This window comes from Denticeps clupeoides, chromosome 4, assembly GCF_900700375.1.
Source record: "Denticeps clupeoides chromosome 4, fDenClu1.1, whole genome shotgun sequence".
NCBI lineage: Eukaryota > Metazoa > Chordata > Actinopteri > Clupeiformes > Denticipitidae > Denticeps > Denticeps clupeoides.
Window position 1 is genome coordinate 411,202 of NC_041710.1, and position 21,040 is coordinate 432,241.

The 21,040-nt window shown below is 47.0% G+C and overlaps 1 protein-coding gene across 1 annotated transcript; it reads right to left on the reverse strand.

The window, feature by feature from the left end:
- Positions 1-20,926, reverse strand: LOC114789198 (excitatory amino acid transporter 5-like). Its single transcript, XM_028978359.1, has 11 exons — positions 20,677-20,926; positions 17,445-17,524; positions 7,529-7,744; positions 5,058-5,100; positions 4,743-4,974; positions 4,393-4,492; positions 3,768-4,001; positions 2,590-2,784; positions 2,077-2,211; positions 1,198-1,297; positions 1-731 (listed from the first exon to the last, which is right to left on the reverse strand). The coding sequence occupies exons 1-11, from the start codon at positions 20,809-20,811 to the stop codon at positions 462-464; spliced, it is 1,740 nt and encodes a 579-aa protein (XP_028834192.1). The 5' UTR covers positions 20,812-20,926; the 3' UTR covers positions 1-461.
- Positions 20,927-21,040: the final 114 nt, after the last annotated feature.

A 21,040-nucleotide genomic window follows, 5' to 3' on the forward strand; every position in this document is an offset into this window, starting at 1 on the left:
GGCGTGGAAAGAAATCCACTTGTTTGCACAAAGGGAAGGAACATTTGAAACAGAAAAAGCACGAGATTCTGTCCTCGCACATTCACATTTCCATGTGTGGAGATTTCGTCCAGGACGGATTATTGCCTCACTCCCAACCAGATCATAAGAATAACATAAAAAAAAGTCGGAAACTGCAGAGAAAAAGTAAGTCTGTAGTAAATAAAAGGTGTCGAGGACGTAATCTGGGTCCCCGCCATCTCTTGCGACGCTGATGAACAGGAAGTGGCTGCATGACTCCGCCTCTTCCCTTTCAACCAGCACAAGCGCACAAACACCAAACACAGACGAAGCTGCACAAACAAACATGACAGACAGAGTACAGACAAAAGCATGAAAAGGCCGTCCCTCGCCTCCTGGGGCGGGGCCGTGCCGGGACATCGTCTCTGCTTGTCCACCTGGCTCTGCGAGTGTGTGCTCTTCTATACGTTGGTCTCCAGGCCGTTCATGTCTATGGCACAGTGGTCCTTCTCCTTGTGCTCGCGCTTGTGGCGGTGCGGCGAGAGGTGCGAGGGCTTCTTGTCCACGGGCCGGATGCCCTCCTCCAGCTGGATGAGGCGGGCCACGTCGGGCGACAGGTGCCCCGCCTTCCGCAGGGGCCCCGGGGGCGGCGGCTGGAAGCATCCGTTCTTCTGATAGGCCATCATCTGCTGGATGCTGATCATGGGCTTCGTCTCGCAGATGAGGGGGATCTGCGGGGCGTCAGAGCGGGTAATGTAAATGCTAGAAGAAAATATATAATATGTAATATTGTTGAATAAAAACGAGACTGAATGTGATAAGAGAAGGTTGTTTTTGTCTGTTCTACTCGGTACTTGGACTATATTGACCGGCTTCAATAGAATTGCGTTACTAAAAAAACGTTTAATCGACTAAAACATGACTAGAATAAAAGGAGTCTGGACGTGACTAAAACAAATAAAAACTCAAATGAATGAGTTCAGCTTTTCCAACTTCATCTCCATTCTGTTCATGTTCATTAAGAAACTTTCATGGACGTTGCTGCTTCGTTCGTGTATTTTAAAGATGAGACACATTCCGGAAAGAGCGAAACACGGCAGTTCTCTCCAACACCGGACCACCGTGGACCACCGTGGACCACGACGTGAAGACCAGGAAGTTCCTCGGGGTTAATTGACTTGTTTTTGCAGAACTCACCTCCTCCCCCTCCTTCACAAAGTCTTTCCTGCAGATGTGGGCCATGATGCCGGTGGCCAGAGCGTCACCCATCACGTTCACCATCGTCCTGAAGCGGTCTCTGAAGAAACATCACAATCAGTCCATGTGCTTTCTTCTATAAATCTGACCATAGATGACGAGATGAAAAGATGATATTCAACACCGCTGGTTCATAAAAAAAACAACTTTCTATGACATTTAGAAATCCTACTGCCAGGCGCCCCAAATCTGGCCATCTAATCCAAATCCCAGGAATTGAAATAACGTCTGACTCGGACACATCGTGGAAAATCTGAAGAGCCCTGGCCTTATCTCAGATGACATTTAGGATTGTCCTGAATGGGAAATAATGCAGCAGATGAAGGAATGTACATGTCCATGGATGAGTATAATAAATGAAGTATAATACTTGTATTCTTGTACATGTCATTGCTCTTCGGGTCTGTTGCTTTGCATTTCTTAAAAAATGTTAAACAATTTAATTCACTGCTTGCCAATCAAATCAGGAAGGTGGGACAACAACTAACCGCATAAAAACTTTGCAAAAGACTGTAAGAGCGGTACTAGTTTACAGGGTGGTGGTAGCCTAGCGCCTGTGAACCAGAAGACCCAGGTTCGAACCCCACTTACTACCATCGTGTCCCTGAGCAGGACACTTAACCCTGAGTGTCTCCAGGGGGGGACTGTCCCTGTAACTACTGACTGTAAGTCGCTCTGGATAAGGGCGTCTGGTAAATAAATGCTGTAAAGGTAAGAATGTAATTTTCATGGCATAATTTTACTTGTTTTTGGTTTAAACTGATTGTTAATACGGGACGCAGTGGATTATGTCCGTTATCTTTAAATGAAATGACTTACAATGCCCAGTCCACAGCGATGATGAGCGTGATGTCGTCGGTGGGAAGGCCGACTGAGGTCAGCACGATCACCATGGTGACGAGGCCAGCCTGCGGAATGCCGGCGGCACCGATGCTGGCGGCCGTGGCGGTGATGCTGTGGAGAAGGTGGACAGGCTGGTTAAAATCTGCTCTCCGTGGTTCTGGTGCCCGAGTGCTGTACTGGGTCTGAAGAGGGCGCGGCTCACACCTAAAAACGAGCCGTACTTCGGCATCACAACCAAACTGAATGGTCTTTGTAGGCCTGAGAAGTGCTGACCATGATGATATAATGATCTTGTTATGCTGTTTGTTGGGGTGCCGGAGACGTGAGCCACCTTAATAGTGACTAAAAATGAATACAGCGGCACACACCCAGTAAAATAAATGTAATAATGAGCTGGTGGAGATAAATGGAAGCTGTGTGTTTAAATATGATCTGACGTATAATGGTGTCTTCAGAATATAATCTGGTTCCAGAGATCTGCAGGTTCACCTGATGGTTATGATCTGGCCGAAGTCCAGCTCGTAGTTGTTGACCTGGGCGATGAAGATGGCCGCCACCGCCTCGTACAGCGCCGTGCCGTCCATGTTGATGGTGGCCCCCACGGGCAGCACGAAGCGGATGATCCGCCGATCGATGTGGTTGTTCTCCAGGAGGCACTTGAAGGTGATAGGCAGAGTGGCAGAGCTGATGGGACAGATGATGGCAGACGAGATGAATAAGAACTTGTCTCCAGTGTCTCCTCTCGTCAGTCACTGTGATGCTGTTTGAGTCATATTTACTTTCAGGAGGCCTATCTGCTGCTTCCATGGACAGTATGGAAATATACTATAACACATCATCCCATAAATCACCTGAACCCTGGAAGAGCTGCAAGGAGAAGTAGAGGGAATATGGGGGGGACGGGTGGTAGGCCATGTTTTATTGTTTTAAAGTTGTCATTAAATTATTGGGCCTAAATTAGATGGGTGTTAGATTCAGAGGAAACAAGAACTTGCCAGATTGGATTTTTTTGTGGTTAGTAAACATAATGTTAATAATTTTCTGGTTATATAATTATATTAATCCCTGTCTTGTGACGTTGCGGATATGCATCCTCCTTCCTCGCCATGTCCAGCAATTATGACAAACCCATGACCCTTAGTGGGCAGGGAGCAGCATGTGGGGCCGGTACCTTGATCAAGGGGACCTCAGTGGCACCTTGACAGGTCAGGATTTGAACCCGCAAGCCACCAGGCCACCACTGCCCCTTCAATATCGGAAACCTCATTAAAATCTTCTGGATGAATAATGGCACTTCGTTCTATTTATTGCTGTACATCCTGAGAACATACTTGACCTTACAGTGAACAAGCCCCACAAGTTCTGCTCCTTGAAAATAGGGCTCATTATGTTTTAGAAGTTCTTTTGGCAGCTTTGGTACGATTTCTCCTGTAATTTGTGTTTTTGTCCCCGTTTGGGACGTGTGGGCTGGATTTGACACGCTTATCAAGCAGTTAATATATTTAAAAGGAGAAAAAATGTTTGTGTTTGTGCTAATAGAGAGCTTAATGGCTTCATGTTAAGTGCAGAACCCATCTGGATACTCAGCCCTTGACAAGCATTAAAGAACATTTAATGAGTTTTTACTAAAAATGTTTAGAACAGAATGAAATTCTGTGGTCCGTTACCTTGACGACGTGGCAAGGGAGATGAGTAGGGCCTGAAGGATGCCCCTGATGTAGACGATGGGGCTCTTTTTGGTGATGAAGAAGTACATGGCCGGGAGGATGAACAGGCCATGGAGGATCAGGCCCATCACCACAGTGATGGCGTAGAATCCCAGCTTCTTTCCCATCGCGGAAGGATCGTCCATCTCCAGAATCTTCCCCGCTACCAGGAATACGATTCCAAATGGAAAGTACCTGGTGGTGGTTGTGGAACATTGAAAAATCACATGAAATAACCACAGAGTGGTGAATTCTGCAAAGGATCCAGTTGAACGTACAAATGGCCTGTTGGTTCATAATTCCACAATTCCCTGTTGTTTAAAGCAGTTTGGTGGAGCAGTTCCACGCTCCACATCTAAACTATACAAGGCTTGTTCACTTCAGATATCTATTCCTCCTTGGGAGACAATTGGCCCAAGAAATCGGCCAGCAGGCTCTACTCTGTGAAATTAAGAATATATATACACACACACACACACACACACACACACACATACACCTGTAATAAAAGGTCTGGTCGAGTCTGGATTAGTGCACCCTGCTCGAAGGCGCGGCTCAGTCCCACGTTCCCCGCCACGGCTCTTACCAGATAACGATGGCGACGATTTTCAGCACGGCCTCGTTCAGACTCTGACAGAAGTTGACCAGGGCGCTGCCGTTGGGCCCCATTCGACCCAGCATTATACCTGCAGAGAGGAGAAACGGCATTATTCCACATGGCAGGAATGGAAATGGAACATTAAAATGGTCGGGTAGTAAAGACGCCGTCGCTTTTGTCCGTGAGTGACGGCTACCGTGCAGACATCTAGAGGAATAATTGAGTTGCATTTCCCTCTGAAAGGGAATGTTCCTCACTGTAATAACACTTCCATGACGTGTATCACACTTCACAGGAAGTGTGATGCGTCAAGATAAGCCTGAAAAGTTCACCCTCACCCATCGTGGCGGAAAAGATGACGATGCCCAGCACGTTCATGCCCTCGCTGGTGCCCGGCTTGGTCTGGAAGATGACGTCGGGTGGTGGGGTGAGGTCCAGGGAGAAGCTCTGGATGTCCGTGCCGTTGTCGTCCTGGACGCCGTAGATGAAAATGCGCCTGGTGGTGCTCTCTGCCAGGTCCTGGCTGACTGTGGGTCTGGGTTTCAGGATTGGGATGCTCTGGGTTCGATACTGCGGGCCACAAATTAGGAAAATGAAAGAGACGCCTACACTCAACTCGCTGAAAGAAGAAGGTTTTTCGTTGGACAACTCACCTGCTGGAATGTTGCTTGGACCAGATTGGCAGGGAACATGTTGCTGTGAGGAAGGGAAAGAGTTCAGCGTTTAATAACTGCTATTCATTAACATTCCACTTTCGTCCAGGTCACTGAATCATGTGGCAATACTGCCATTGGTGACCCACGCCTGACCTCCGAAACGCGATGCATGATGCCTCGTCTTTATTATTTTCCATAAACCTCTATCCTCCACTCAGGCTCCTGCGGTGGGAAGGATTTCAGTAACAACCGCACTCAACCTTCCAGACCAAAGCTTCTCTCGAGATGCCCAGTGGTGACACGCAACTGTCCCCAGAATCACCTCCAGCACGAGGGACAAACAACGGCAGCGTCCTGCAGCACCAAGCTTGCTAGAAAATGTCAAAAGCGAGGACACGACTGGCATCTGACACAACATCACGCCGGATCGTTCGTGGAGTTACGAGAGGGGGTAAAGTTCAGACGTAATATGAAAATTTGAATTAGCGCTGGAATAAGCAGGCTGTCGAGCTTTGAAGGTGGCTTGGAGTGAGACGGCTGGGGTCATGTTGGGGCGCTCAGATTCACCGATTCAAGGATTTCTGTGCGGTAAAGTTGATAACTTTTTAAGTTAACTTTTAAGAACGCCTTTTATAGTGACTGTATGCATGTACTAGGAGATTAAAAGCAACTCCTCCAGTGCAGACATGTAGTACAAGAAAATAGTACAAAATGCACCAAAAACTAGAACAGAAGGTGTCAGCGTGTGAATGCGTGAGCCTTCAGGTCCTGCTGTGAGGCTGGCTGTGCTGCCTTTGTGTCTCTCCGTGTTTTACAATTATGTAATTGCACAACGCACATATTTTTCAGATTTGCGGCATTAGAACCAAGGAGTGCTTTGTTTTTCTGTCTTAAAAACATTCGAATACATTTCTGTCATTTATTTGTTCATTTATTTATTAGTTTGGCTTATATTTATTTAGTTATTCATTTCTTTATGTACTCCACATAATAAACATAAATCATCTAAAAATACAACTACATCATTTTTAGGTTTCATGACAAACCTACTACACAATGTGTTTGGTTCATATTACGTACTTTACAAACTTTATGAACGCGATCTGAAACCATGTATAGAAATAAGAAAGAGTCACTTGCCAGAGGGCATGTAAAGCTTCAAAGCCTCAAAGCAACAAAACCTGCACAATTACGCCATTCTGCTCTTGGCCAAAGCTTATTACTTTTCCCTAAAATCTGTCTTCTCTGGGAATTAAAAGACCAGATGGTCGGTGTTTACAAGAGCAACAGGCTTCCAAGCGCTATTATTGCAGCATAATATGTACATGTGCTGCAGTAGCGCATCCTCTGCATGACAGTTATTCAGGGAAGATCCCGCTGCGCATGTAGAGAGTGCATTTAGACGCATTAATAAATGCACGTGGAACACATGATATTCCCTGCTGGCTGCTGGATGCTAGATTCTTACGTACAAGAAATGGATTATAGTCGAAAAACAAGATAATAACTCTTCCAGAGTGAAAACCTTCAATCTACTATTGATAATAATAGAAAAAGCAATATGGGGAAAAAAGGACCCGGATGGGATTTATTGATCCCTGCTTGATGCCGCTGTTGATCTGAGTTAAGGTCAGCAATTCCCCTGTCACTAATGAAAATGTCGTAATATTGATTATTTCTTATTGTAAAGTGGTAAAATGGAGTACGTCCTTAACTTTCCAGGATTCACCAAAACACAGAGTGCGTTAATCTTCCTCAGCAGGCCCAGTAGACATTTAACCAGGATGGCTGTGAATAAAATGTATAGAATGAATATAATATACAGTATTTCAAATCTCATATATGGGTCACCAGGTTAAATGCTAACCAGCAGGTGACCAGGTGGCGGTCAGCTGTTCGTTTTTTGGCTGTGTTTCTAGAGCGAATGCGGTACCTTCACTTTTAGTCACTTTCATTTACATTTCCAGACAGTCCCCCCTGGAGACACTCAGGGTTAAGTGTCCTGCACAGGGACACGATGGTAGTAAGTGGGATTTGAACCTGGGTCTACTAGCACCCATTGCTGTGCTAATGAAGTCCTGAAAATCTGAACAAAATCCTTTCCACACAATCCTCACACTGTCATGTAAACCAAGTTTTGTCTGCTCATCCATTGCTGTCACTCTGCTCTGCAGAAGAACACATTCAGTTGTGGTTTACGCCAGCTTTACACCCTACAATTTTAGGTGATTTCATAAATGCAGATAATTCTGGTTCATTCGAACCTGGCGTTGAATGGGAACTTAAAGACATTTTTGACATAACAGTAAGTCCTTTAATCTTGGGTCCTAGCAAACAGGAATTAGAAACAGGATGGACTTGGCCGGGAAGCAGGAATCAGTCTTAAAAATCATCAAGAAATGATTTTTTAATCGTTATATTACGCACCAAGTGCTAAAGTTCCCCTGACCACGGTATCGCTGACGTACCGGATGAGGTCCAGAAGGGCGTCGGCAGAGCTCATGATTGCCTTGCCACTGTCCTCGGAGTCCTCCTTCTGGGCGGCGCCACCGGGGTGAATCACAATGACCATGACGATGCCCACCACCACGGCGACGAAGGTGGTCCACAGGTAGTACGAGATGGTCATGATGCCCAGCCGACTGGAGCACTTGGCGTCAAGAGCTGCCAGGCCGGACATGAGGCTGAAATGCAGGACACAGATGTGAAATAATCAGACAAAGAACCACAAATATGTCTTCCACCTTTTAGTCCCAGTGCAAATGCTGTGAAGTGCAGCACAGCACACGGTGACACGGGGAAACGTGTCCTCTGTATTTAACCAATTATATTATATAGTCATAAATGTAAAAAAGTTTCCTTTAAGATCATCAGAGAGCATTTCTGATGCATTTTACAGGTTTGTATATCAAATATGTGCAATGAAATAATGACTCTGATGTACACAAGGGCTGACGGACCACTTGCAAATCTGATTTTCAGTGTAATGACTGCATTAAAATAGCATCAGAAGCTTTACCACGCAATAGATTAGATTAGATTAGATTAGATTAGATTCAACTTTATTGTCATTACACAAGTACAGGGCAACGAAATGTAGTTTAGGTCTAACCAGAAGTGCAATAAGCAGCAAGTGCAGCATACAGTTCAAATAAGTTATATATATACATAAAGTGATATGTGCAGGAGTAGTACAGTGCAGTGATTATCAGGAGTGTATGGGGGGGGCAGAGGAGTTCAGCAAGGAAACAGCTCTGGGGAAAAAAGCTGTTCCTAAGTCTGCTGGTTCTTGTCCGTGGTAGCCTGAACCGTCTGCCTGAAGGCAGGAGAGAGAACAGTTCGTGGGCCGGGTGGGAGGAGTCCTTAAGAATACTGTGAGCTCGACGCAGGCAGTGCTTCCTCTGGATTTCCTCAATGGATGGAAGTGGAGTCCCTGTGATGCGCTGGGCAGTTTTCACCACCCGCTGCATCGCCTTACGCTCAGCAACAGTGCAGCTTCCATACCACACTGTGAGACAGCTGGTTAGGATGCTCTCTATTGTAGAGCGGTAAAAGTTCAACAGGATGGTAGTGGGTAGCTGGTTCTTTTTTAATGTTCTCAAGAAGAAGAGGCGCTGGTGAGCCTTCTTGACCAGGCTGGAGGTGTTAATGCTCCAGGACAGGTCCTCCTAGATGTGGGTCCCCAGGAACTTGAAGGATGTAACAGGCTCCACAGTCATCCCATTGATGTGGATGGGATCATGCGAGCCTCTTCTCTCCCTCCTGAAGTCCACAATGAGCTCCTTGGTCTTGGTGGTGTTTAAAAGAAGGTTATTTTCTGTGCACCAAGTGGCCAGATGCTGGACCTCCTCCCTGTAGGCAGTCTCATCGTTGTTGTCGATGAGACCTATCACCGTGGTGTCATCTGCAAACTTAATAACGGAGTTTGATCCATGCATAGGTCGGCAGTCGTGGGTGAAGAGGGAGTAGAGGAAGGGGCTCAGCACACAGCCCTGTGGTACACCAGTGTTGAGCGTGACAGTAGTGGAGCGGATGTGGCCTGACCTTACATGCTGTGGTCTGCTGGTCAGAAAGTCCATAATCCAGTTGCAAAGTGAGGTGTTGATGTCCAGGGCTCTAAGTTTAGAGATGAACTTAGAGGGGATGACAGTGTTAAATGCTGAGCTGAAATCAACAAACAGCATCCGTGCATGGGTGTTTTGCTTGTCCAGGTGTGTGAGTACAGAGTGCAGCGCTATGGAGACGGCATCCTCTGTGCTCCTATTGCTGCGGTACGCAAACTGGTGTGGGTCCAGAGTTGGTGGGAGCACACAGCATATCGCAGCACATCAAGCTGTCAATACTCTCAAAGAACCACACACATCTGACTCTCATCCCAGGAACACTGAGCGCAGGCCCCGCCCCTGGGAGAGCTTTAAAGGACTTCCTGCACCGAAACAACAACAACAACAACATTTATTTCTTATTTAGCCCAGAATCACATACAGTATGTCTCAATGGGCTTTGACAGGCCCTACAGTTGACACCCCCCACACTTGACCCTTCTGCACACAAGGAAAAACTCCACACAAAAAAAACTCTAGGAGAGAGAAAAAAGGTGGGAAGAAACGTTGGGAAGGAGTGATACAGAGAGGGACCCCCTTCCAGGGTAGAGTGAGCCTGCAAATGGTGTCAGTGCAGGGTTGGGGATGATATAATGATAAGTCCTACGGTTGTAGGGTTGGAGGAGTCCAGGATGTAGTCAGTGTCATGGTCTAGATTACGTGTCCATAATGATGGTACTGGTCCATTTGAAGATCCCTGAAGCTGTAGTTGTAACGGTGGTGGTGGCTGTGGTGACCCTCTGGTTTGTTTCATGGTATGTCCTTGTTAAGCAGTTGTCAGGAACCAGGATTTATTTGCTGGTCTGATCACTGGGGTCTGCCAGTAGTCTGGGTGCTTGATTCCGTGTCTCGGAGAAAAACAAACAGAAGCAGCGGCAGACGGTTGCACTGTACGGCCGATACTGAAATATGTTATAGTGGTATATTGGTGCTACAGTGGCCCGGTACCCTAACTAGGACAGCCTAACTAGAGTGAATTTAACTTTGTCTGTGTCTAACAGGGGGACTCTGTGATAAACTGGACTTTATAATTGACACTGCTTTTCTTCTGTCGTGTTTTCAAGTTGTGCTCATTGGCCTGAGTGAGAGAACTCACAGGTTAAGTTCTGTTTTTTTTTTGGTCTCAGTTGGACATATTAAGCGGTTAAGGAAGCGGCCCCGTAATCAGAAGGTTGCCGGTTCGAATCCCAATCCGCCAAGGTGTCACTGAGCAAAGCACCGTCCCCACACACTGCTCCCCGGATGCCTGTCATGGTGCCCACTGCTCACCGAGGGTGATGGTTAAATACAGAGGACACGTTTCACCGTGTCACCGTGTGCTGTGCTGCAGTGTTTCACAGTGACACAGTTTCAGTGCGTGGGTTTGCTCAGTGGCACCTTGGCGGTTCAGGTCCACTCTCTATCTTTCTAGGCCACCACTGCCCCGAACTGGCATTCGCTAATATTCTGCATACATACAGACATGCATGTTTTATTGTTAGCATTTTGTGTTTTATTTTTTATTTGCCTTCATGTGACTAGCAGGGAGTGGCCACAGAACATAGAAAGGTCTCGGATCAAACAAGCGGCATCCCTCAGGGCTTTGTTCTCAGTCCATTACTTTTTACCATTTACATTCTTACCCCGGGCTAGAACATTTGTCATTTCAACCTCAACTTCCATTACAGTGTGGAAGATCTGCACTGCTGCTGCTGGCTCGTAATGACTTCTGTTCATCTGACAAGTGAAAATGAGTGAAAATAAGCTTTTACTCCATCCGCAGTAATCCCCACACTTCAAAGGGGAATTTCTGACTAACGTCCCTGCAAACTCTCTCACGTGCACCAACACAAGCCACCTCCCTTACAAGCAGCGCATCCAGTTCGAAATTCACTGTCATTTTGGAGGACGTTTCCTGTCAACCACGATCCCCGAGTGTCCTGAATGACGTTCGTTCTACCACAATGCCTGTTATTTTGTAAAAATGGCCGCTCCTTTTTCTCCTCGGAATGTGGAGACTGCCTTGCCACACTCGCTACTTGCCTTTCTTATCTTGATGTGTGTCCTTGGGGGTTCTGCAAAGAGGTATTTAAAAAAATACACGCATGCTGTTTGTGCATTAAAAAGACAATGAATGTACTAAAAAAGGCTTTTTATTCAAGGGCTGCATTTGAATGGCCTCATCTAACACATTCTAACATCGAACACTAGCATCACACTAAATAGAAAAATGAATGGGATGTAGAACTCAGGCCAGCTGTCGTTCTGTACATAATCTGTAATCTTGTGCTGGCCAGAAGATGCACACTGTGGTCACTCCCTCCCTATGGAGCAGTCTGGGAACCGGAATAAACACAGACCAAACACAGCTTCATTCTGGTCCAGGATGTTCAGATCAGCTCCGATCATGTGACCGGCCCACATGTTCTCATCTTTCTCATCTTTGCTTGCGTTTAAGTGGGCGTGGCTTTAAAACGGGACACATCTGATTGGTGAGCATGACTGTCTCATACTGGGACATCAGCACAACGTGATTGGACGCCGGGACCCAGCAGGCTCCAGCTGTTTTCAGACCGAACACGACTTTGCTCTGAAACCTACTACTAGCTCTACGGCTTGAGCTCACACCAAAGCAGAAGGTGGGTGGGTTTCAGCCGCATGGTCACGATGATGCCCCCATTCTAACGGAGGCCAGGAAGTAAAAATGGAGCATACGTCATTGGAGGAACGCATTGCAGAGAGTCCGTATTGTACGGATTTAGGACCAGTGTCTAGATAGCGACGCAGGCGATTATATGGTGGATGTGACCCGTATCTCATGAAGATAAGTGAGTTTGTTGAACTTTTACTGCTGCACGCTGTGAAGCATTTTTGAGGGACCAATAGAAGCAAAGCGTCTTCCACAAAGCAGGAATGGAGGCAGCTGGTATTATCAGGGTCTGAGTGTCCAGAAATCTGCAGCAGCACTTTATTGTCTAACCAGGAGTTCAGAAAACCATGTGTAGGTCTCGCTTTGAGTTGCTTCAGCCGTCTCTCGTCTGAAGTGATTGTCATTGTGAAACACGACAGCACAGCACACGGTGACACGGTGAAACGTGTCCGCTGTATTCACCCTTGGTGAGCAGTGGGCACCATGACAGGCGCCCGGGGAGCAGCGTGTGGGGACGGGACCTTCATCAAGGGGATGAACCGGCATCCTTCTAATTACGGTGCCACTTCTTTACCCGCTAGGCCACAGACTGCCATTCTTCTTGCAATTTCTAAAGTCGTGACTTTCATTCACTCTGGACTCTTTGCACAAAATCACTTTGCGCTTTTTACTTTACTGCTCGTTTATTTATTTATTTATTTATTTTAAACATTGTCTTTTTGCACACTTTCTCCCGACCTGTTACACATATTTTATGTTAAAGACGTAAAAGTGTAATATTTGGTTATGTTTGCAATATTTGCATATCGGTCTTCATTGTTACTTGCAACATTTGCAATATTGATGTCTGTATCAGTCGCAAAAAGCATTTCACTGCATATCATACCGTGTACGACTGTGTATGTGACAAATCCTGATGACCTTCTTCGCAGGTGTTATCCATCTCTGCAGGCGTTTGTGGTCCATTGCAGTGGTGATGCACTCGCCTATAAACCAGAAGACCCAGGTTCAAATCCCACTTACTTCCATCGTGTCCCTGAGCAGGACACTTAACCCTGAGTGTAAGTCCCTCTGGATGAGGGCGTCTGGTAAATGCGTTTGATATATGCTGTAAAAACATTTACATTTACATTTACAGCATTTATCAGACGCCCTTATCCAGAGCGACTTACAATCAGTAGTTACAGGGACAGTCCCCCCCTGGAGACACTCAGGGTTAAGTGTCTTGCTCAGGGACACAATGGTAGTAAGCGGGATTTGAACCCGGGTCTTCTGGTTCATAGGCGAGTGTGTTACCCACTAGGCTACTACCACCCATTCCCATACCAAAATTCTGGCCACTGCTCATAAATACGTTTTAAAATGTTAATATGATGTGAAATTCTCAAGCTGTACTTGTCGGGTCGGGTCAGGTCGGTTCTTGTGTGGCTCGAATTGTAACATCACCAGTTTCAGCAGGACCCTCATTGCCTGCCCATTTATAATAAATCCTATATATATATTTTTTTTTGCATTAGAACGCTTTTATAAGAATATTTGTCCTCACACACCAGCACGTTTAACAAAGCAAACAAAGCAGCGCCTTCAGAGCTGGTCCTAAAAGCTTTCCTCTGATTAATTCTAATGTCTTATACAGTCACCAGTCGTAGTTTCACAGGACTGCAGGGGGAAATCAGGACCTTTTCATCAGCTATGCAAGCAGAGCGGTGAATATATGAATGGCCACACGTAGCCGGAGTCGTAGCCTTTATGAAAGTATTATGGCCGTGTTTATTCTGAAGCTGCCCGGGCTTTGAACTGGGTCCCCAGATAAAACTGAGCGCGGCAGGATCGTTCGTTCCCATTATTATTATGCATCCAGGGACGTGACTGGGATGCATCCTGTTTAATATCACCGGGCAGCATAGAACATATGCAGCAGACAACACACACAGGCGATGATGATGATGATGATGATGATGATAAATGCATGCATGTGCAAAGCATGACCGACATCATTAATAAGCACCAATAGCAGCATGAATAATCACACTGAGGGCTTCAGCATGGAGCAGAACTGCATTTTCGGACTTTCCCGTTTGTTTAATTGAAGCTTGTGAATGAATTAAATGCTTTCGAAACGGCAGTGGCCACTAGTCCCACACGCCGGTGCGTACAGGAGATGTTAAAGATCTGAGAAATAGGCCACAAAAAGAGGGTAAAAAGAAGAAAGGTGCTTTTTAAATGACATTTGTGCGAGTGACGCTTCAACACTATTTATAAGAACGTAATGAATAATTGTGTTACGTCCTGCTGTTTTTGGTGTGTTTTTGTTCTCTGTTGTGGACAGAGAGAATAAAAGGAGCCTCATCCACCCCGCCCGCCTCCCTACCGTTTCCCGATCGCATCACTTCCGGTTCCCCCTGCGCTTCCCCTAGGAGGCCGGCTTCCCTGTTTTTCTCTGATTTCCCGTTTTATTTGTCGTTATTCGTTTCGTATGTATTTCTTCTTTATTTAGATCTTATTTGTTTTTTCTTCGTTTCGTCTTAGTAGGTTTTCGTTTGTTATGGGCCGGAACCCCTAGACCGGCTCATAACAGCTGGTTCGTTCCATGTTTTATATGTCGGTGTAAATACACTAGCGAACAAGCCCCACACTTCCGGAATAGTAAGCGAATGCGCTCGGTGGCTCAGGACGGCTGCACGTCATGCCCTCGCTGTCTGACGCTGCATGTGTCACATCTGAGGCGACAGGAGTCGGCCACCATCTGGAGCGGAGCGGAGCTTTAGCGTCCTGCACCTCAGGGCCAGAGGAGCTTCGGCTTAATCCGGCGCCGACAAGGAGTACACGCCAGTACAGACGCCTTCTAGACGCGCTGAAACGCAGACTCGAGTGGTTTTGAACACCCAACAGAAGGGTTTTACATAAAAAAAAAACCTCTCCAGCAACGTGCCATTCAAATGGAGCCATTCTGGAGTGTTGCTCTGCACAATTATTAAATCATTCAAAACGCGACTACACAATAAAGTTTCCGGTTTCCAGGGTTTTAAACAGCCGAGTGATGGAGGGCTGGAAGGAGGACGACCAGGAGATTATCCCCACGAGTGGACTTTCTAATTACTGAGTGGGGGGTCAGAGAAATCCCATGCATCGAATTAATTAAACTCTGTCTGGACACCTTCTACTTCCTTCTACTTCCTGGACGGTTCATCACGTTACGTTCATTTAGCAGATGAAACAGCCAAGGTTGCATTACGGGGCGCGTATCCAGACTTCACCTACAGTCAGCAGAAAGTGGGGTTTGAACCTGTGACTTGGTGGCTTTTTTTTATCTACATGGACCTGCTGTTAATCACCAGTTTTCTTGTCACCATAGATGTCCCAGAGTTAAAGCCAGATCATGTGAACGTATACTTGAAGGCATTTTTACATTTTACATTTACTGCATTTACCAGACGCCCTTATCCAGAGCGACTTACAGTCAGTAGTTACAGGGACAGTCCCCCCCTGGAGACACTCAGGGTTAAGATGGTAGTAAGTGGGGTTTGAACCTGGGTCTTCTGGTTCACAGGCGAGTGTGTTACACACTAGGCTACTACCACCCAGTATTCTGTGTTGTGAAGTAGACACTCCATCCTGGACACCCCCTTTTTTTATAAACTCCTCCCACCAGCACCATGGTAACTGTTCCATATCCATATAAACGCTCCATCATTTATGGCACATCATGCACACCGTGCTGTCTTGTTTCCAGGTTACATATTAAGATCCTGACTGGACTCTTTATATGATATTTGTCTCTATGCTGCTTAATGCACCGCGTTGACCCTAAGACCTCGCGCGACCCTAAGCGCTCTGCTGGCGCGTCTTGATTGCAGCGGACGCTCGAACCCCCTCGGTCTGGAAGGGGAGATTAGAGGAGCCGCATGTAGGACTGGTGAAAAACGAGAGGACAAGGGAAGCAACAGGTGCAATGTTCCCACAAAGCCCAGGGCTCCGCCCTGACTGGCAGTGGGCCGTGAGGGCGTGGCCGTGCACTTGGCCTTAATTAATGGTAATTAAAGCAGCTGGTCTTCACGTGACCAAAGCTCTTTGGCTGCTGGCGAACCTGACGCTGAGGCTGGAACGCTGACCTCGGCCCGTCTGTTCCGCACTGAGAGAGTTGTGGGTACGAGGGATCTGATTCTCATCCAGACTTAAGTAGCTTACTGTCCACACACACACACACACACACACACAAAGATCTCCCACGTGTAATCATTCCATTTGCCTGATTTCATGGCCAGAACATGCATGGCGAATCTGGACCACAAATGGCGTCTGAACACAGAGCCCGGGCTGTCTGTGGAAGTGCCCCAGTGTCCTGCTTTTTGTCCATTTTTGGCACATGTGTGCATCATGTATTTATCTGGACTTTTTTTGTCTCTGGTCTAGTGACTGGCCCTTCTGCCGCATGCATATTTGGAAAAGTTTCTTCTCCAAGTTGTCTGGAATAGATTGATGGCCCTGCTTGTGCCTGAAAATGTTTTGAAAATGCTTGTCATCTGTAGACTTTAAAAGTTCATTTCGCTCTCATTTTATGTCTCAATCAAGCACAGAGCAGTTGAGGACATTAATACTCCGGTCTCCAGGACAATCGAACATTCGGCAGGACCCGGAGGAGCCTGGAAAAGTGAGCACTGGTGGTCCTGCATGACCTCAATCAAACGGGGAAATTTTCACTCGTCGGGGATCCGACAAGCCGAGCCAAGCCGGAGGCACCCGGAGTAAACTGAGTCCCCGTCCACCCCTTTCTTCTCTTGAAAGATGGGGAGTTGCAGGGCCATTGACGTTCTGCAGCTTTGTCTAGTGTGGAGGTTCATCACCTCTTTGTTCTCCATATCTTCGTCAAACGGCCGTCCCCTGAGCAAGAGGCGTGAAAGGTCAACCATTTGTTCGGGGTCCTCCCCTTGTGTCTGCATCGAGAACTGCATCGAGAGCCCCAAGCAGGAGACGACAAGGGCCGGCAAATGACGATGAGAGCAACAGGGCGGAAACAAAAATCTGATTGGCCTGTGACAACTTCCTGGGTGTGAGATGTATAAAAGAATTCCCTCTTGTGGACATTGACACTTCCGTTTCCTTTCCATTGGGAACTGGGCCTTCCATATTCACACCTAACTGTAATAATAATCTACTGGTGTTAATAAATTAGAACCTGTTCATCCTTTTAACCTGCATTGTGCCACGCCCCTTTCTGCCAGGTAACATCAGGTTGGAGCGGTTTTAATTCAGCGCTTTTGCGTGTAGAGAGTTGTTATATTTCTCCTAAAACTGAACATCTTGCGTCCACACGGAGACGCGTTTCAGGGGACCCAGAATGATTATTTCCTAAAACAGGTTCCAGAGGTGTCAGCCCGACCTCCAGCCTGACCTTTAACCCCAAAAGCGTCCGACATACAACAATGGCGGTCGTGCTGCAGCAGCCACGAGAAATCCTCACCGCATAGGAAAACTAGACGCCGAACAAGGAGAGCGGGGAGTTACAGCGCCACCTACAGGCGTGGAGGGGGTTAAAACAGCGTTCGGAACGTTCTCTGCATTTCAGATGACGCTCCGGGGAGAAGGCAGGGTTCTTCTCGTGTGGGCGGGGCCCGAGTCACGTGTGAAGTTAGATTGGGCTGCACCACTCACCTGGACACCACCAAAGGCAGGATGAGCATCTTCAGCATCCTCATGAGCAGCTCTCCGGGGAACTGGAAGTACTTCACTTCCTGCGGGAAATCACAGAAATGGGAAGTCACTCATCCGTCCTCGCCGTGCGACATTCTGGCCCGAGTCATGCCAACGCGGCCGCCATGGAAACGTGCGCAGAGGGCCTTTTTACCCTCCCCAAGCTCGGGGGCAGAAAGACAGACCTGCTGTGTTTATTTTGGAACGACTGCATTTACATGGAAGCCGAACGCGGCGGATTACGCCAAAACTAATTCTCTTACGCAGAGAAAAGACGAAGATATCAAACACAAGCCCCTCGGCCGTAAAACCAGACAAAGAGGTCACAGGTGGCTTAGTCTGTGTTTTTTGTATTATTATTATTGTCTTTACTTGTGTGATGCGCACACATGCTCGTACGCCGCTGCGTTTTAAACGCCATAATCCAGCATTCTGCAGTGTCTGGTGAACGTTGCACCAGAAATGAAGCTGTGGCGGCTGTAATAATCTGCTCTTAAGAGAATTACGGGGGTGAATATGTTCTGTAAATGGATGTGAATGGGTGTGAATACGGTGATCCAGAGGGGCTTAAACTGTAAATCAAAAATCTGGACATTTGCAGCGCTTCTTGGTCACGTTGGAGCATCGTTCTCGCAACTCTTATTGAAGAAACTTGGTCCTGTGTCCATCGCTTTACATTGTCCACCATCAATAATTCACTACAAGTCCGAAAAGCAAAATGATGCAAAATGGGCATCAAAAACAAAAGGTAGAACAGTAAATACCTGGGTGCTATGGCAACGAGTCAATGTCATTGATTGCATTGACAAAAAAATATGTTGGCGCCAATGAATTGGACCCAGATGATGAAAAACATGCTCATTCGTCAAAGGTGTTGAAATGCTTCAATATTAAAGGATGTTATTCTGTAATTCGTACTTTATTCTTGACGAAATACTGCCTATAGCAGTATTTCCATATAACAATCGACCCACTAGCACGAATAGGTGTGTAGGACGCCCATGACGTGACAAATGTGTAAGCAACTGGGGCAACTGTGGAAAACTCGGCTGATATTGTAGGCTACTGTTGGTTCTCTGTGTAATAAATGGCCACCCTCCTAAAATACGCACAAAAATATTCACCAGCCGCACCCCCAGTTCATAAATGACCCTCAACGTGGGATTTTACTGAACAGGAAACACAACAGAAGCAACAGAAAAGCAGCATAACGCTGGCTAGTAAAAAAAAATTAAATGGAGCGAACAAAGATTTCTGGTCCCCATGGCGAACGAGCATCAGCTGCCTTGGGTGAACTTGGGTGTGTGTGTGTGACATAAGCAGTATATGGAAACACGTTTAACATGATTGTTAAATTCCTCCAGCTTCCAGTGCTGCTGTTAACTATTTCGGTATTCAAGGGGCCATCTTTGCATTGCTAATTGCACAGATAAAGTATTCTGGTGACCTGCGACCTCTGACTACCACGGACTGTAGGATTATTTTGCACAGATTGTCTCCTTTTGAGTAAACATGGATTAGAATGTTAAGAAATGAATGTTTTTTCTTCCTTCAGATATCCCAGTGTGCATCTGCATGTCTGAAGGACGCGTAACGTTAAGAATGCAACGCAGCTTCAAGGCCCGTATGGAAGGCCAGACGCAGTGAGGTCCTTAATACATAAACAGTTATAATGGTTCACACGCTCTCATCGTGGTCGTGAATGTCATTTTCATTACGGCCATTCAGTTTTCGGGGTGGGATTATTTTCATGAAGAAAAAATACAATGGATTTAAAGTGCATAAGATTTTCTTAAACCCACGCAAGGCCAAAACAATGTATGCAGTCTGAAATAAATTCATACGTCCAAAATAAAAACCAATGAAACGATCCTCAGCAAACTGCACCTCGGCCAGTTTGGGGACCTTAGCAAAGTGGGGACCCATCCCAATAGCTGTGAGTAAATCTACAGTTTTTCTTTCTTAGGTCGTAGAACGAGAAGTTAATTGGCCAAAAAGACATTGAAGATGCATGTTGTACAATCGTTCTACCCCAGACAATGACCGCTTCAAATCAGAATAGACACAGTGAGGATCTTCTGTACTTCGCATTTTATTCACTTCTTTCTTTCTCACTGAATTTAGAGCAAAGATTCTTCTCTGTTAATAGATGCTTAATTATCAGTTCAACTTGATTCATTTGGACCAATGGAATGCCATGTGTGTGCACGTGGTCCATGTAGATCCATACACCCCCAGCCTGTCAGTAACACAATTGCCAATGGAAGTGTGTATGTGTGTCTGTCATCACTCGTGGCCCTTTTGTCAGTGTTTTTCAGTGTTCGTGATGGAGGTGAATGAACCGGAGCAACGAGAAATTTCTAAGTGAGATGAGGAGGTCGTCGTGGGCGGGCGGAGCCCATTCCGAGGGCTAAAGAGCTTTCCGCCTGTCGATAAGGCGACGGAGGCAGAGTCAGAGCTTAGGTCTGCTGCCGCAGATCAACATCACGCAGTCAAAAGGCCAGCTGGTACGCGGGCGCGTGGAACGCGGGCGTGCCGAGCCGACGCTGGCCCAGCTGCCACGAGCCCTGGCATCTGCCAGCACGTTGGCACGCTGGGTGGGCAGGGATACCCTGGCGTCCGGTGCCGCCGTCTGGGTGTGAAAAGCCGGACCTGCGGGATTGACCTTTTGTAGCAACGCTGGACAATAAAAGTAGTGATTTCCATCAGCGCCCCACGACCTCTCTCTCTGCTGAGCTCCTTCCAAACTTCATCAAAGCAAATTATTCATCATTAAGGACCTCGACCTGCAAACCTGTTTCTCTGGTTGGAACATTTTACTGAGACAAAAAGCTGAGATCTGAGACCTCTAATCTGCAGCAGGTCTGACTGCAGCAACCACATTTCTGTCCCGTGGACATTATGGGTGGCAGCAGTGCATTGTGGGGAATGTACCTATCATCTCCGAGCTGAAGAACCCACCACCAGGCATCCAGACTCACAGCTTCCCGCCACATTTATACTCATTTTTTAGGTTTCAACTGAGGACAAATTTCCCAACATCTATATGGGATTTTAAAATTCTCAGATGTACGGATTTGCCTGTGGATGAATCGGAATTTTGCTGTATCTTTTATCTATCGCCATAATGAGGCGATGCTTGGGAGAAGGGAGCAGGGAGTCCTGGGAAATTTTCCGGGAAGGGGGCACTGACCTGAACGGAGAGGTGCTTGGAGCGCAGGAAGAAACCCAGAAGGCACCCGATGACCACGGCCAGAACCGAGAGGATGAGGAGGCCGTTCTGCTGACACACGTTCTTCACCCGGCCCCACATGGCACCCAGCGCCATGGCAACGCGTCCACGTTCCCCGGCACCCGGTCAGTCGACGGAGAGCAGACAGGTCGAGAAAAGGCTGCCTCCGCTCCGGAACCCGGGACATCACGCTCCTCAGGATCACGTTCCCTGTCCCCCCACTGCCCCCTCCTCAGTGTGCGGCCTGGCCAATAGGGGACCATGTGACAGCTGGCGGTATTGTGGCTGAGGTTAATGCCAGCGATCCTATTAGGGCCGCACTACA

What these genes read in the sequence shown, in the direction of transcription:
- LOC114789198 (XM_028978359.1), bottom strand. Translation starts at nt 20,811, where the DNA reads ATGGCGCTGGGTGCCATGTGGGGCCGGGTGAAGAACGTGTGTCAGCAG. An exon ending in TCCAAGCAACATTCCAGCAG is followed by an intron (nt 4,975 to 5,057) that starts GTGAGTTGTCCA and finishes TGTGGCCCGCAG; the next exon opens with TATCGAACCCAGAGCATCCC. An exon ending in ATCGTCGCCATCGTTATCTG is followed by an intron (nt 4,002 to 4,392) that starts GTAAGAGCCGTG and finishes AACCACCACCAG; the next exon opens with GTACTTTCCATTTGGAATCG.